At 39.9% G+C, this 15,170-nt stretch overlaps 1 protein-coding gene across 1 annotated transcript in view; it reads left to right on the top strand.

Moving 5' to 3' along the window:
* Nucleotides 1-15,170, top strand: part of CELF1 (CUGBP Elav-like family member 1) — a 40,099-nt gene that overhangs the window by 4,279 nt on the left and 20,650 nt on the right. Inside the window, exons 2-4 of the mRNA XM_031055841.1 lie at nucleotides 13,070-13,257; nucleotides 14,028-14,110; nucleotides 14,514-14,562. Of these exons, the coding sequence (XP_030911701.1) occupies nucleotides 13,070-13,257; nucleotides 14,028-14,110; nucleotides 14,514-14,562 (320 nt within the window). The remainder of the gene's footprint in view (nucleotides 1-13,069; nucleotides 13,258-14,027; nucleotides 14,111-14,513; nucleotides 14,563-15,170) is intronic.

Raw genomic sequence — 15,170 nt, 5'->3', positions numbered from 1 at the left:
CCACAAGAACAAGGGCTGATGATCTTGAAACATTATCTAGCTGCTTATAGAATAAGTCATCTACCTCTTCTTCCTGGTTGGGTGGACGATAACAGACTCCCAGTAGGGTGTCAGCCTTGTTGGCCTTCCCCTTAATTCTTACCCATAGACATTCAACTCCATCTTCCTTAGTTTCAATTTCTACAGCATTGAAAGTCTGCTTAATATAAAGGGCCACCCCTCCACCTCTTCTTCCTTTCCTGTTTCTTCTGAAGAGCTTGTATCCATCCAGTGCAGTACTCCAGTTATGTGAGTCATCCCACCATGTTTCCATGATAGCAACTACATCATAGCTCTGCAGTTGCACCATGGCCTCCAGTTCTTCTTGTTTGTTGCCCAAGCTGCGTGCATTGGTATACATGCATCTCAGCTGGGCTACTGACTTCACCCCTAACTTAGCCTTGCAACCCTTGGGTCTGCTTACAGATAGCTCAGCTGCTTCCCCTTCCCCCTTCAAACCTAGTTTAAAGCCCTCTCAATGAGGTCTGCCAGTTCATGAGCTGAAAACCTTTTGCCCTTAACTGAGAGATGTACCCCATCTGGTTCCAGCAGAGCAGATGCTGTAAAAGTTTCCCCTTGATCAAAGAATCCAAAATTATGCCGATGACACCAACCCTTAAGCCACTTGTTGATGATGAGGATTCTCCTGTTTCTTTCCTCATTTTCCTCCACCACCAAAGGGACTGAGCAGAACACTACCTGAGCTCCTGCCCTATCAACTACCTGACCCAGTACCCTGAAGTCCTTTCTAATTGCCTTGACACTCCTCTTTTCGATCTTACCACTGCCAGCCTGGAGTATCAGCAGTGGGTAATAATCAGAGGGCTGAATCAGCCCAGGGAGTCTCTCAGTGATATTTTGTACCTGGGCCCAAGGGAGGCAACAGACCTCCCTGTGGGATGGGTCTGGTTCACATATGGGGCCCTCAGTTCCCTTCAGAAAGGAATCATCTACAACAATTACCCTTCTTTTCTTCTTGATGTTAGAGGTAGTGATCCGTCTTACAGATGAATCATAATTGGGGGGTTCACTGGGCAGACAATTTTCTCCTATACCATCTAGTTGGGTCTCTAGATCCGGGACCTCATACCTATTCTGAAGTGGTACCTGGCTGGATGATGGGGATGGGGAGGAGTTTTGTTATTACTTCCCTGAATGGGGACCCATTTTCACTCCTCTTCATCTCTCAGGTGCCCTTCTATTGCCTGAGATGGGCATTAAAAGACTGTAGATTGTGATCTTAAGAGTCTTCTCTAACCTTAAGGATTCCATGACTAGAGTCTAGACAGAGACTAGACTCTTGACATGATGCTATGATAGAGTTCAGCCATTAACCTAACACTGCTAAGCCTGTCACTAGACCTATCCCTGAGCACCACATCTACACATTTTTCAAGTACCTCCAGGGATGGAGATTGTAACACTTCTCTGGGCAGCCTGTTCCAATACTTGACAACCCTTTCAGTGAAGAAATTCTTCCTAATATCCAATCTAAACTTCTGGTGTAACTTGAGGCTTTTTTGTCTGGTTTTGTTACTTGGGAGAAAAGACTGACCCCCCCACCTCAGTACAATGTCCTTTTAGGTAATTTTAAAGAGAAGTCTCCCTTCATCCTCCTCTTCTCCAGGCTGAGCAACCCCAGCTCATTTAAGTTCCCCCTGTAAGACTTGTGCTCCGGACCCTTCACCAGCTCCCTTGCCCTTCTCTGGATGTGCTCCAGCCTCACAGTGTCCTTGTAGTGAGAGGCCTAAAACTGGGCACAGCTCTTGAGGTGCCAAGTACAGGGAGACAATCACTGCCCTGGTCCTGCTGGCCACACTGTTGCTGATCCAGGCCAGGATGCCATTGGCCTTTTTGGCCACCTGGGCACTGCTGGCTCATGTTCAGCTGCTGTCAGCCAGCCTTCCTAGGCCCACTCTGCTGGGCACCCTTCCAACCCTGCTTCCCCCAGACTGTAGCACTGCATGGGGTTGTTGTGACCCAAGGGCAGGACCTGACACTGGGCCTTGTTGAGCTGCACACAGTTGGCCTCAGTCTGTGGATCCAGCCTACCCTGATCTCTCTGCAGAGCTTTCCTCTCCTCCAGTGATCAACACTCCCGCACAGCTTGGTGTTGCCTGCACACTTGCTGAGGATGCACTTGATCCCTTCACTCACATCATTGGTAAAGAGATTAAACAGGACTGGCCCCAATGCTGAGCCCTGGGGATCACCACTGGGTGACCAACCATCAGCCGGATGTAACTGCAATCACCACCACTCTCTGGGCCCAGCACTCCAGCCAGCTTTTACCCAGAAAGAGTACACCCATCCATATCATGGAAAGTCACCCTGTCCAGGAGGATGCTGTGGGAAACAGAGTCAAAGGCTTTACTGAAGTTCAGGTAGACAACATCACAAGCCTTTCCCTCATCCACTCAGCAGCTCACCTTGACATAGGAGATCAGGTTGGTCAAGCAGGACCTGCCTTTCAGAAACCCCTGCTGGCTGGGCCTGATCCCCTGCTTGTTCTGTGCACGTTGTGTAATGGGACTCAGGATGATCAGCTCCATGACCTTCCCCATCCCAGAGGTCAGGATCACAGGCCTGTGGTTCCCCAGATCCTCCTTTCAACTCTTCATGTAAATGGAGTGTAACATTTGCTAACTTCCAGTCAACTGGACCCTCCCAGTCAACTGAGAGCCCCTGTCTAGGCTACATTTCAACTTTCTTTGGGTAACATGCAACAAAAAGCTTTCCTTTGGATAAAATTAAATAGAGAGAGATACTACTACAAAAATGCTACTATTTTTGTAGTGAAATATTAACTGATTCTTGTTTGTATCTGGTACTATTCATAAAAACAATTTTATATTAAAGGACTCCTCAAAATGGCTTGTCCAACTGTTCTGGGGACCGCAAAGGACACTGAAACTTGAGACTTGTTGCTTTTAGTCCAAAAGGTCTCTTGAAACTCAGAAGAAGAAAAAAAGACTATCAGAAAAAATTCTAAATGTGTCTAAGTGCTATTCTAAAACATTTCAGTAAGGAGAATAATAATTTGTAGTTTGTTCCTTTGAGTTAAGATAACATATTACATTTCTTAAGTAAAAATAAAGTGACTCTGGCCAGTTCTTACTTTAAGGTTTTAGTTTACATGTGCACAAAATGTGTTGCTTGCCATAAACTTAAAAGTGTTTTTTGATTCAGAGGTTCTCCTCCTGCAGGTTAATATAAATAATACAAAAATATAACAATCTTTGTACATGGTATTGTCTTGGAATTGTACGGCTGGTTCTGTCGTTCCCCCTGGGTCCAATATGCAACCACACAGCCTTCTGTGTGTAAATGTAGTTGTCTTGCCTGCTGTAATGCTTTATGGCATGTTTGGCTTGAGGACAAGCAGACTGTTGAGAGCTTTCCAAGAATGACTGGATTGCCAGGTCCTTACTAGGGGAATAACTTCTGGCTCTGTTTCAGTATCAGAAGACTGTCCTAAAATGTGTAGATTTAAGAGTCCTTAAAAATCTGGTGAATACTGTAAAGATTGCAAAATGGTTTTTTCAGTGTATCTTTTTGACTATGTACAGAGCTTCAGATTCATGTCATACAGGAGAGGACAGGAAAATGCAGGAGTATCTGAAACCAGATTTGTGGGTACTGTGTTTTTCTTGACAAGGTAAAAAAAGTTGAAACAAAGTTTTCTGTTCCATAGAATTGCTTGCAGGATTGTTTCTTGCACAAAAACATGGCCAGGAGTTTACCTTCGGCTATATCCATCTTAAAAAGAAAAAAAAACAAAACCAAACCAAACTCAGAGGCAACATTTAGGAGAGAGAAAGAGGGCAAAGACACTCTTAAGTGAAATCTGTACCTTGCCTTCAGCACAAGATTGCTTCCAAGCGTCATATTTTTATTCTCTTGCAGTAAAGATTTGAGCATTGAAGTGCAAGTGTGGTATGCCCTCTGTATTTCTGTGTCTCAGGGTCTGAATTCAGTCAATAAACAAAAACAAAGGGTGCAAGGGGAAAACTCGAACCTTGCTGCTGCCTAAAATGTTTCATCCTGTCCCCTGTCCTTCCACAGGGTAGAAATGTGTGTCCTCTCCTCTTATACTCATTTCCTGCTTTGTCTCCTGTGTCCTACAGCTGCCTTAATTTCCTTTTACTATTGTTGTGACCAAGCCACTTTTCCTACTTTCTCAAGAAGTTTTTTCTGTCTGCAGTGCCAGAGTGTCTACAGGTCTTTCCGATCTCTCTTAGGTATTTAAGGTTTCCATAGTTTTTTTCTCTTGCAAAGTGTAAGAATTTTTATGTTCTAGCAATGTGATTAGAAAAATTCAAAATGCTTCTCAAAATCAAACTACTGGAATGTTTGGGTGTGTTAAAAAAATACAAATTTAAAGTGATATTTTCTTTACATACCTTACTGTAGGGCTTAAGCAGTACCTGAAATAGACATTTCACATATATTTATTTAAAAAAACCAACAAAACAAACCAGAATCTAGAGGTAAGGATAAAGATCTTTAATTTTTTAAATTATTTCTGTTATTCTTATCTTTAGTACACTAGAACTAGTATACCAGAATGAGGGGAAGAAAGCTGTACATGTCTGCTTTAAAAGCAATCGCCCTGGGATACATCAATGCTTTTTCCTAATATCAATTATTAATTGTAAAATGTCTTGCAAAGAGGGTTAAGCATGTGATGTTTACTCCTTGTCTGTGATTTGACAAAATTAATTTTTCTAGGGAACCTGCATTAAGGCTTGTTGTTATCTCTTCTACAGGTACTGGTGCTTTAAGGGGTTGTCCTGCATTAATTGCTTCAAATTTATTATTTGGTCTTCTAGCAGTTTGTTTGCTTATATGCTTTGTGTCTGGTACCTTTAATGCAGTGTCTTCTCAGCCAGACTTTTGTTGTCTTCTTTGCATCACAGTCAGTTTTCCTGTGTCCTGTGACTTAGTTTTAAATTCAAAACTACACGTTGCATTCACAACTCTCTCTGCGTTCCGGTAGTCAGAAAAAGACACAGAAATCTGCAAAATAAACAAAATGTATCAGGGAAAGACAGAAATGTAACATAAATTTCAGATCATTGTTCTGAAGGTAACAATTGAGAACTTTAATTACAAAACTTAAGCTAGCAAAAGAAAATATATTACAATATAAGGTAAAGAAAACAATCCAGGTACCTCTTCTTGTATTTCTATGAAGATGAATGTTAGTATGTAATATATCATTGGGGAACGGGTGTATGGAGATAATTAAATGCCAAAGAGAATATGAAGTTTCTAGGAAACTGTCTTAATTTAAAGATTTTACTTACATGTGGGTATATTTTTTCCTTATTTCACTGTGCTAATGTATTAGTCTACTGTCCTAGTGCTGCACAAGTACTCTCCTTGAAAACAGGGTGAGTGCACACTGTATGCCTTTGGAAAAATCCACATATACTAACTGAAGTTTTTTATCACTCTGTACATCGCACTATAGCTGACTGAGGTATTTTAAATTCTTTGGAGGTTTTTTATGTAAAAAAAAAAATTATTCCTTCCAGGTTCTGGAAGGAATAATTGGTTATACCTCAAGGTAATGCTGTGAAGGCTGTCAGCTTTCATACTCCATATTGACAATAGGGTAATGAGAAATTTTATGGTCAGAGATGGATGTTTTAGGTCCCTGTTAGGGGGTAGTCTCATGACCAGGCAATTCCATTTTTCTCTCTTTGGTAATGCCTATGCAAGCCTTTGTAGCATCATCACTGAAGCAGCAGATGCAGCTGCAGCAGGTCAAGCACTGGGTTAGCAACCTCATGCTGCTGTGTTAGCTCTCAGCTGTGCTCTAAGAAAGTAAAACTCAGGGTAGCCTCGTGCAGCTGTTCTGTCCCAGAGAAGCAGATCGTTGTCTGCAGAGCTGTGGGCTGCTCACATCGCAGAATTCCAATAGCCACAGCCCCGTGAGGATATTCACAGCACAATCCTGCATCCCCTCACAGGCAAGCAGGTGAAGAAGCAGTGTATCAGAAGATGAGAGTAAAAGTTTGTAGGCCACTGCCTTAAACTTTGTAGACTTCATACATGTGTTATAAGAGGGTCCTAAGTCTGGTAATTCAGCTTCTTCCAAGTTCTCATTAGACGTGCTGTCAGTAGCAGTCACTGGCAGAGCAGGACTCAGTTGCAGTTGGGGTGGGTTTTTTTTGGCTTCTCAGATTTGAACAGATGTTGTAACCTGTTTCCTGGTAGATAAGCTCTCATATTGCAGAGCTGCTGTCTGCCATTTGGTGTAAGCAGTCCTTGGGAGTGAGCCAGGTATTGTGTATATCACAGATTGAATTTGTTCATCAGTTGTGTGGTGGCATAGTGAAAGCAATTGCAAGGCATTATAAAAAGAAAGGAAAGTGTATATACTGGTTGCTGTCTATGCTGTCACATTTTTTGAAGTCCAGAGGTGTGGGGTTTGAGTTTTTTGGTTGTGTAGTTCATGGTGTTGGGGGAGCTCTTTGGGAGGATTTAGTGTTACTCACTAAAGCAATTGAATATAGTGCAGATGTTTTAATGAGCATTTACATCATATGTGCACAGTTCAGTTCTTGAGTAGCTTTAACAGGATAACTTGACAACTCTTCTTTTTTCTTTTCTTTTTTTTTTTTTTTTTTGCATAGTTTGGTGTGTTTTGTCCTAACACAAATGCATAGGCAAATTCCCACTCTTTGGTATGTTCTAGGCCTATCATTGCCATTCACAGAGATTCTGTGTGAAGTGTATGTTGTATAGCAGGAAGAACAGATAATCATATGTATTTGAGGAGGCCCATAAACAATTTGAGACAAAAATGTACCTGTATGTATTCCTTGTCTTTTTATAAGTTTCACTGTTTAGAATTAATTAGAATAACAAAGTTCCTTACTTCAGTGCAAAGTTTCATTTCCTTTTTCAAGAAAAATATTTCCTAACTTTTCAAAATAAATTTTGTATAATTTACTGCTCCAATTTTTATTTACTATCAAAAAAGGTATGTTTAGCTGCTGTTTCATTTTTCTCTTTTTAAGAGTACTTAGGCAGAGAAAGCCTCATTCTGCAAGCCAGAAGACTGGGTGACTTGCTGTTTCATCTGCTGGCAGAGAGCTGGGAGTCCTGGGGATTCTTCAGTCAGATGAAAGTTCATAATTCATTCCTTTTGAGCTTTCACAGAATTAATTGAAGTAGAAGCTACAGGACTTCATTCACAAGCCAGAGAAGTAGATCAGGAATGTATTGATGTACCTCAAATATTTTTCCCCAGAAATATTTTGAGGAAGGGGAGGGGGGCAAGAGCTCATAGTAGGATCTATTTTTAGAATTAAATTTATTTACCTGATTTGTAAAAATTCTTCTGCATCTACATCTCATTTATCTGCTCTCAGATAAATGCATAAGAGGGAGCACCACAAAACTTTGGTATTTCCAAGGTAAAGGCAGTTGTCTTCCCCTCCTATCCCTTTTCTCCATCTTCTGGGAACTTCTATCAAAGTTCACATAAGTAAAAGGTTTTTCAGTTAATTTAATCTGAATTGTAGGCAGCCCAAAAACTTCATGTATTTTGATGGCAAATTAAATATTCTCAATGTGTCTGATTTGTGTACCCACAGTGCATAACAGTCAAAGAGATTGGCAGAGGAAGAAACTGCAGTTTTGGCAACTAGGTAAGGGGCTTTTTGTACCCAGTGAGACATGGGGAGACAGTTTGGATTTCAACACAAGCAGAAAACATTCTGACCACATGCTTACATGATCAACAATGAAATAACAAAATATTGACAAGCAACTGCTGTATTTTGATGCGTGTAACCTAGGGGCTATCAGTGTAAAAACAAAACTGCAATTCAGCAGCACTGTAAGAATCTGGATGTGCACAGATAATACAAGGGGAAGTTTATTCTAGGACCTGTCTCCTTCAGAGCTTCACAGTGTCTGATTTCCCCATAGCCTACATCCTTTCCCATAGCTTGCTCTCACCATGCCAGTAGTCCCACAGCTTCAGATTTGTGTATGCTGTCTGAGTACAGAATGTATAAAATAAAAGGTGGTAATATCTTCAGCTTTCAGAGTTAATTGCTCATTAAAACTAGGCTTTATTAGGAAAGAAAATATGGTAGAGGATTTTCGGTTTTGTGGTGAATTTTCAGGATTTTTTTGCCCTAGGATGTGATGTAATTCTGTAAATATAAAAAGCAAAAAGCTTTCAACGTTTGTACTCTGCAGTCTCTGAGGAGCACATATAATGACACATTCTGCAGCATCATCTAGGGCTTCAGAAGTGTAAAAATTGAGATCTAATGTGTAGTACATAGAAGTTTTTTAATGTTCATATTGTCAGATAGCACAGCGTTTAAATGTGTAGCTACAGTCCATGGAGCTTGGAATTTCAGATATTGTTTCTGTTATCCTTTGAATAGAAACAGTCAAAGAATGGATCTGGAAGCCAGCAGGAATTTGACATCTGAGCAAAAAATAAGTGTGTTTAGCTCCCTTATTTTTCTTTCTTTGTGAGAAATGGTTAGGATAACTTTTGTGTTTTTCTAATTTTAAAGAAACACTTTTTCCTCATTCAATTCTTATTTCTGTGCAGTAGTGAAATACCATGTTTTTCCACTCCTTTTGATATTTTCACAAGTGAAGTCTGTAAGTCTTTTAATTTCACTAGCTTGAAGCCTTCAGCTAAATAACACTAAACCAAACCCACTTGTACACAGTTTTGTCACTGAACTTGCCATCATTGCTTCAGAAGTATGGCACCCAGAGTCTTGGTTAACATATCTTCAGGTATTTATGCACCATTCTAGTATTGATTCTTCCTTTCCAACAAATTGTGCCTGTAGCATTGCAGTTTTGTCTTAATGGAACAAGAAGATAGGACCTTGATTTTGAGGAGCAGAGGGATGTGGGAACGGGTGGGCATAGGATCAAATTGTAATGGTGTAGTGATTTTCTTCAGTAAATCAATCTCAGTAACATTTCTAATCAATCTCAGTAACATTTTTTAAACCCATTTTGTAGACAATGTGTTGCCAGCGTTGTCTTTCATTGAACCTACAGTGAGCATGGCAGCTGGGGCATTTTACTGGCTGATGTAAAAAGCTAAAGATGGGTGAAAAACCAGAAGGAATGAGTTCTGGTCTTCCTGGATAGGGCCAGAATTTACAGTGTTGATCTATAAATTCATCTCACCTAGGAATCACACCCTGTAATCTGTTGTTCTAATCATATAAACCTGAAAAGTTTTTCTCTGCAGTCTCATTTTAGACAAGTGCATGAAATGGGCTCTAGGATCATTTTAACATTTGAATATTATTAATATGATGGACTTTACTCAACATGGTATTTTTCAAGTGGGAAGCCTGTAATATGTGTCTAAAGGTAGACAGAACAATTTCATTTATTGAAAGCTGAAAAATTGATCTGTGCTCCCTAATGCCTATTTGCATGTTCTTAACAATGGTGCTTAGCAGATAGTTTACACCTTTTTCTTTAAAGAGAATGCTTTCTTGCATTTATCACATAGTCAGAGCATGCATGAAGTAGTTACTGTTGAATATCTGATGTGTGAGAAATGTATGTCCTCTCTTATTTTGCAGTGTACGCATATGTCTTTGTATTACAAGGCCTAGCTCCTTTTAATTAACCTCACTGCTGGCAAAAGATAAGAAAGGTTCTCTTATAAATTTTTTTTTTCAGGGGTGGAAACATTATTTATGAAAAAACCAACTGACATACTGTAACTGTGCAAGCTTAAATAAAGCTATGTATACTGGCCAGTCAAAATAACTGCAAGTACATATTGCAGCCATTGACAGAGGAGAAAGATGTGATCACAACTTGCAGTCCTTGATGCTCTGAGAGGTTATTTTGTGGTTATAACAACCGTATATAAGGGTTGCTGGTCTCATGTTAGACTCCAATTAACCATTCCTCCTGGTCATCTGCTTCTGCTGCACTCACTCCACTCAGTCAAATATTTCTGCATTTCACAGTGTATCCAGTTTTATCCACATTATCTCCCCATTAGTTTGGGTATTGGAGATTTAACAAGAAGCCTGCATTGCATATATAAATGCATCTCACAGTTCCTTGATCAACGTGCTATGTCTGTTTTAATGATGAAGCAGCTGAGATGTTGTGATCAGTGTTCTCAAAGATTATAAAATGGTTTTCAGTAAATCACTGAGTTTTTTCCCTTTCTTGGTCATTTATAGACTCTGTATATCTGGATTTTTAGACAAAGTGTTGTTTCCAGAACAATGTATGTTTTACTTCTATAAAAGGATTTGGTTTTGATGTTCTGTGGTTGTTAAGGAATTTTGAATAATCTGAGCTTTGATTGTTCTGGCAGGTTTGGAGAAAAATTGTAGTTGGCATTTTGTGCCATAGAAGTTGAGAGTGTCAATAGTAGAGCACAAGGGGAAGAGAGTGAAATCAGCTATTAAAAATGTTTATGGTGAAGAAACCTCTTGACTTCACACCTTAGTATTGCTGAGTTGGAAAGTGCTTGTCTGAACTTCAAGGCCTTGGTCTGCCATTTTGGGAGATAAGGAGTTAGTTGGGGGTGGAAAGACTGGAGTTTGTATTCTTTCTGCTCTGTTACCCATTGCTATCTTCATGGATCTGACACTCTGTTTATCTGACAGTGCACTCAGTACTGCTTCGCCAGGGAAAATTGCACAAAACAAGCCTAGTGCATCAGCATTTTCATTGTGTATTAAGCTGAGCCTCCCTTCACATGGTCACATCCCCTTTTTAATCTGGGATTCCATGTCCCTTTCCCAGTCCAGCCTGTTTCTGTGGTGTCTATTGCTGGTCTCCCTGAGCTTCTGTTTCTGTGGTTTGAGTGTTTTTTGTGTGGCTGAGTGTTAAGACCTGCAGGACTTTTGGAAGTGGTGTTGTTGGGGGGTTAGGCAGTACATTGATTTAGTGTTAGGAGTTTGTCAGAGAGTGAGGTGATGGCCGCGTTCAAGTTGGATTTCCTCCCAGAGATGATGGTGGACCATTGCTCCTTGAATGCAAGCCCTGTGTAAGTATTTTCTCTTTATGTCTAAGTTATAACTAAAATGATAGCCATAATTGCTGTCTCAAGCCCCTGCTGTCTGTTGGGACAGAGGGGGACAGGAAGGAGAGATAGGACAGCCTGCAGTTTGTTTTCTTGAAGAAATCATAGTGGTCATGGAAGATTGATGTTGGTTTCAAGATGGGGGGAAAATGGTCTGATAATTGTGGTGATAAGGACTAAGGAGGAATAAAGCTGTTTGATGACTAAAGCTGTTTATTGTATGTTACAGGTACTGATATTATAACATGGATTGTTGAAATTACTTGTGGGAAGAACTGTTTCTATTCTTCCCTATTAATGACTCCAGACTAAACCTTTTAATTAGGAGTAAAATATTCCTTGAATACTGTTGAGGTCATATTAAGAGTTGCCCAGTTAACAGGAGCCATCTTGTGCTCTTGAAGCTACCCATGGAAGGCAGGGCTGAAAATTATTATTGGATAGGGTAAACAATTTCCAATTGTTCTTAACTGAAATGAAAAGAGGCAGTTTACATGTTTGTAAAGGGTGTTGTTTCCCTTGGCTATTTGGAGAAGTGCTGACCCTTTCTGATTAGAAATGTGAAGAGGAGTGAAAGCATTTATGATTAATCTCTTCCCTTCTAGTAAGGAGCTTTGTTGTTTTTGAGGTCTGTTCATACAGCTATGAAATTATGAGCTTTCCCTAACATCAATTTTTTCCTTAGGTTCTCAACAGCAGTGTATTGATGGGGAAAAATACTAAACAGTACTGGGCTTGGATTTTTTTAAAATTCTTTTCAGGGGGGAATACAATTTCAGATGGACAGTGAGGAATACTGTTTACTATCGTGCAGTTAAAAAGCCATTCAAACTGTCTTCAAAGGAACAAAGCAGAGATGAAGGGAACTGACTGCTCTGGAAGAAGACCACCTTCAGCAAAGAGTTTGGGGGTGGAGGGAATCATTGTATAGTTGCTGTTCCACTCCCCATGTCCTTTCTAGATTATGCAGGGATTGGTCAGCAGTTTTAACCAGCTAATCACTATAGCTGCAATAGGATGTTGTTACAGTCAGACTTCTGCAGGGAGAGGTGCTCTGGTGTACCAGGCTGGGGGTACTAATAACAGACATCACACTGCACCTAGCAAATAATGAGGAGTCAATACAGGGAGCAGTGTAGGACTTGTCAACTGGCTGGGTGGAGCATAACACAACTTCTATTAATAGGGTGTAAACTGCTCATATGGCTAGACAGAATGCCTTGGAACCTATTGAGGATTCCCATACTCAAAACTTCCGTGTTGTTGTAGTCTAAGTTACTTTTTTTTTTCTCTGTTAGAACCCTGACATTATTGAACCTGATTCAATCTGTGACTAACTGGATTGTTCAATCCCAGCCTTTTCATGTACAATTTAAGCCTCATTTTTTGCCAATTATTGTTGAAAGCTCCCTAGTTTCACAAAGAAGTACTTTCTTGTAAACATTTAAGGAAACTTACCATTGGATCAGTTTATTCTCTTTCTCTGTTTTAAGATGGATCTTCACCTTGGGAAGCAGTTACAATTAGTCTCATGTAAAAATGTACAAGTCATAACATTCTCTCATTTTCGATGCTTACTGATAACTTTGGTAGATTGTACGTAGACTGAGCTTAGGTTCCTTTCAGTTCTGGTTTCTTTTTACATGGCTGAGCTAGTGTTAGTTTTCAGTTATCTCAGCAGATTTATATCCTGAATCCCAGATTTTGACTACATTATGGGAACAGAGTTTTAAACAGCTGTGTAGAGTGTGTTTCATTTCAAAGTACATAGCTTGCCAGTAAATGTGAGTGTACTCTGGTATGCATACTGGGAATGTACAAGAGTTCCTTTTTATATGTATATTTTCATCATACACATTTATATATGTGTAGAAAATTAATTTTTCTTTAATTTTGCCATAGGCATGCTTTTGTTTAGAATTTGTAGGAAGATACAAACCAGAAATTTTTTTTTGTTTTTTTTAGTGCAAAGAAAATGAATGGCACACTGGATCACCCAGACCAACCTGATCTAGATGCTATCAAAATGTTTGTGGGTCAAGTCCCACGGAGCTGGTGTGAGAAGGATCTCAGAGAACTTTTTGAACAGTATGGTGCTGTCTATGAAATCAATGTCTTGCGGGACAGGAGCCAAAACCCTCCTCAAAGCAAAGGTGAGAACCTCTGTACTTCTCTTGTGAGACTTGGGATTTCAGCCACTTTCACATAGTTGCATTCTTAGCTGTGTGCTTATTCAAACAGCCCTGTAGAGTTCTGTGTGACCAGATATGCATTCAAGCCCAGACTTTATAAAGCCTTTAAGTGTGTTTGTCTAATTATACTTGAACTGTGATCCAGTCATTAGCTGAGCTCAGAAAAATCATAATTTTTTTTAGAGCTCAGCAGTGATGGAGGTGTTTGAGGAGTATGGATTATAATTGCAAAGCAGAACATCCAGTAATACTGTGTTGATCCAGAGCATCACTGTGATGCTGTCATATGATCAAAATGTGGCTGAATGGGACACAATTTCAGATAAATACGAAATTGGGGTTTTAGTCATTCGTGTTAATCAAATACTTGTAAACATTAAATTCTTACTAAATTTTGTGCCTGCATTTGCAGTTTGGTTATATGCAATATTTCCTGTAAAGGTAGGTAAGATTTTGGTACAAGGAAATAATTGAGTTTGAAAATGAAGTAGCCAACAGATATATCTGTTTGTTTTAATGGTGTAGTAGGGATGTTGGGTCAGCTCTGAACATATTCTATTTTATTACATTTGGAAATCTTTCTTAAACTGGAGCACCTGCCTGTTTCAGCACCTAACCTCTTCTTCTTATCATACATTTTGCATTGGAAGGATGAAGTAGGGCTTGCAATTTCTGTACAGCACTCCAAGATTGGGTGTTCATTCCTGGCTAACAATTTGTTTCAATTGCAGGGTGCTGTTTTGTTACATTTTATACCCGTAAAGCTGCACTAGAAGCACAGAATGCTCTTCACAACATGAAGATCCTCCCAGGGGTAAGAGCAGAGCCCTGCTTTCTTCACAACTCTGTCTTGTTTCTCTGAGCTCCAGCACCACTGAAGCACAAACACATTATGTTGCCCTAAAATAATGTTGTAAAAAACTATTCAAAAGATCAGTGTTATGAGATCTATATAATAACAGAACTTATGGGAATTTTGGAGTATTTAAAAGAATGATATGGCAGTGAAGTGGGTGGAAATGGCTTTTATAATACTCTGAGGAGGAATGATGACATATAATTAGAAAAGCCTTTTCTTGCAATTTTGTAGTGTTACATATGCACCTCTCTTGAGGCAATTTAGGCTAGAATTTCTTTCTTTCACAATTGTTATGGGATGTATTCCGTATAGTATGAAGTGGATATATCTGGGATTATTTAATCTTTTTACATTTTAGATGCACCATCCTATCCAGATGAAACCAGCTGACAGTGAAAAGAGTAATGGTAAGCTTTACTAAAATCCCAGTTTGGTGTCATCATTTGGGCTAGTCAGGAAACTTGAGGATTTCCCTTTTGCTTAACGGCTTTTGATGAAGTCTTGAATTGGAGGCCTGGTTTTTTAAAAGAAAAAAAGTGAAATCAGAAAGGTGTGTTTTAAATAATAGGTAGTGTGAGTGATGTCTCTCAAGTTCCATGACTCAGACTATCTCTCCTGCTGCTGCTTGTGGTAGAACCATGTTGTCAGTTAGGGAAGCATCCAGTGAATTCTTCTTTGTACTAAGGTGGTTTAAATCTTTGCTGAGGACATGGACAGTGGGATTGAGTGCATCCTCAGCAAGTTTATGGGTGATGTCAAGCTGAGTGCTGTGGCTGATACCCTAGAGGGAAAGGAAGCAATCCAGAGGAACCATGGCGGGCTGGAGAGGTGGGCCTGTGCCGACCTCATGAAGTTCAGCAAGGCCAAGGTGCTGCAAACATGGATACAGGCTGAGTGAGGAGTGGATTGAGAGCAGCCCTGAGAAGGACTTGGTGGCTGAAAAAATGGATATAAACATGCAGTGTGCACTTGCAGCACAGAAAACCAGTCATATCCTGGGCATAGCTGTGGGATG

Source organism: Geospiza fortis, unplaced genomic scaffold (genome assembly GCF_000277835.1).
Source record: "Geospiza fortis unplaced genomic scaffold, GeoFor_1.0 scaffold66, whole genome shotgun sequence".
Lineage (NCBI taxonomy): Eukaryota > Metazoa > Chordata > Aves > Passeriformes > Thraupidae > Geospiza > Geospiza fortis.
The sequence above is the reverse complement of the archived record's forward strand: the minus strand, read 5'-3'. Positions and strand labels throughout refer to the sequence as shown.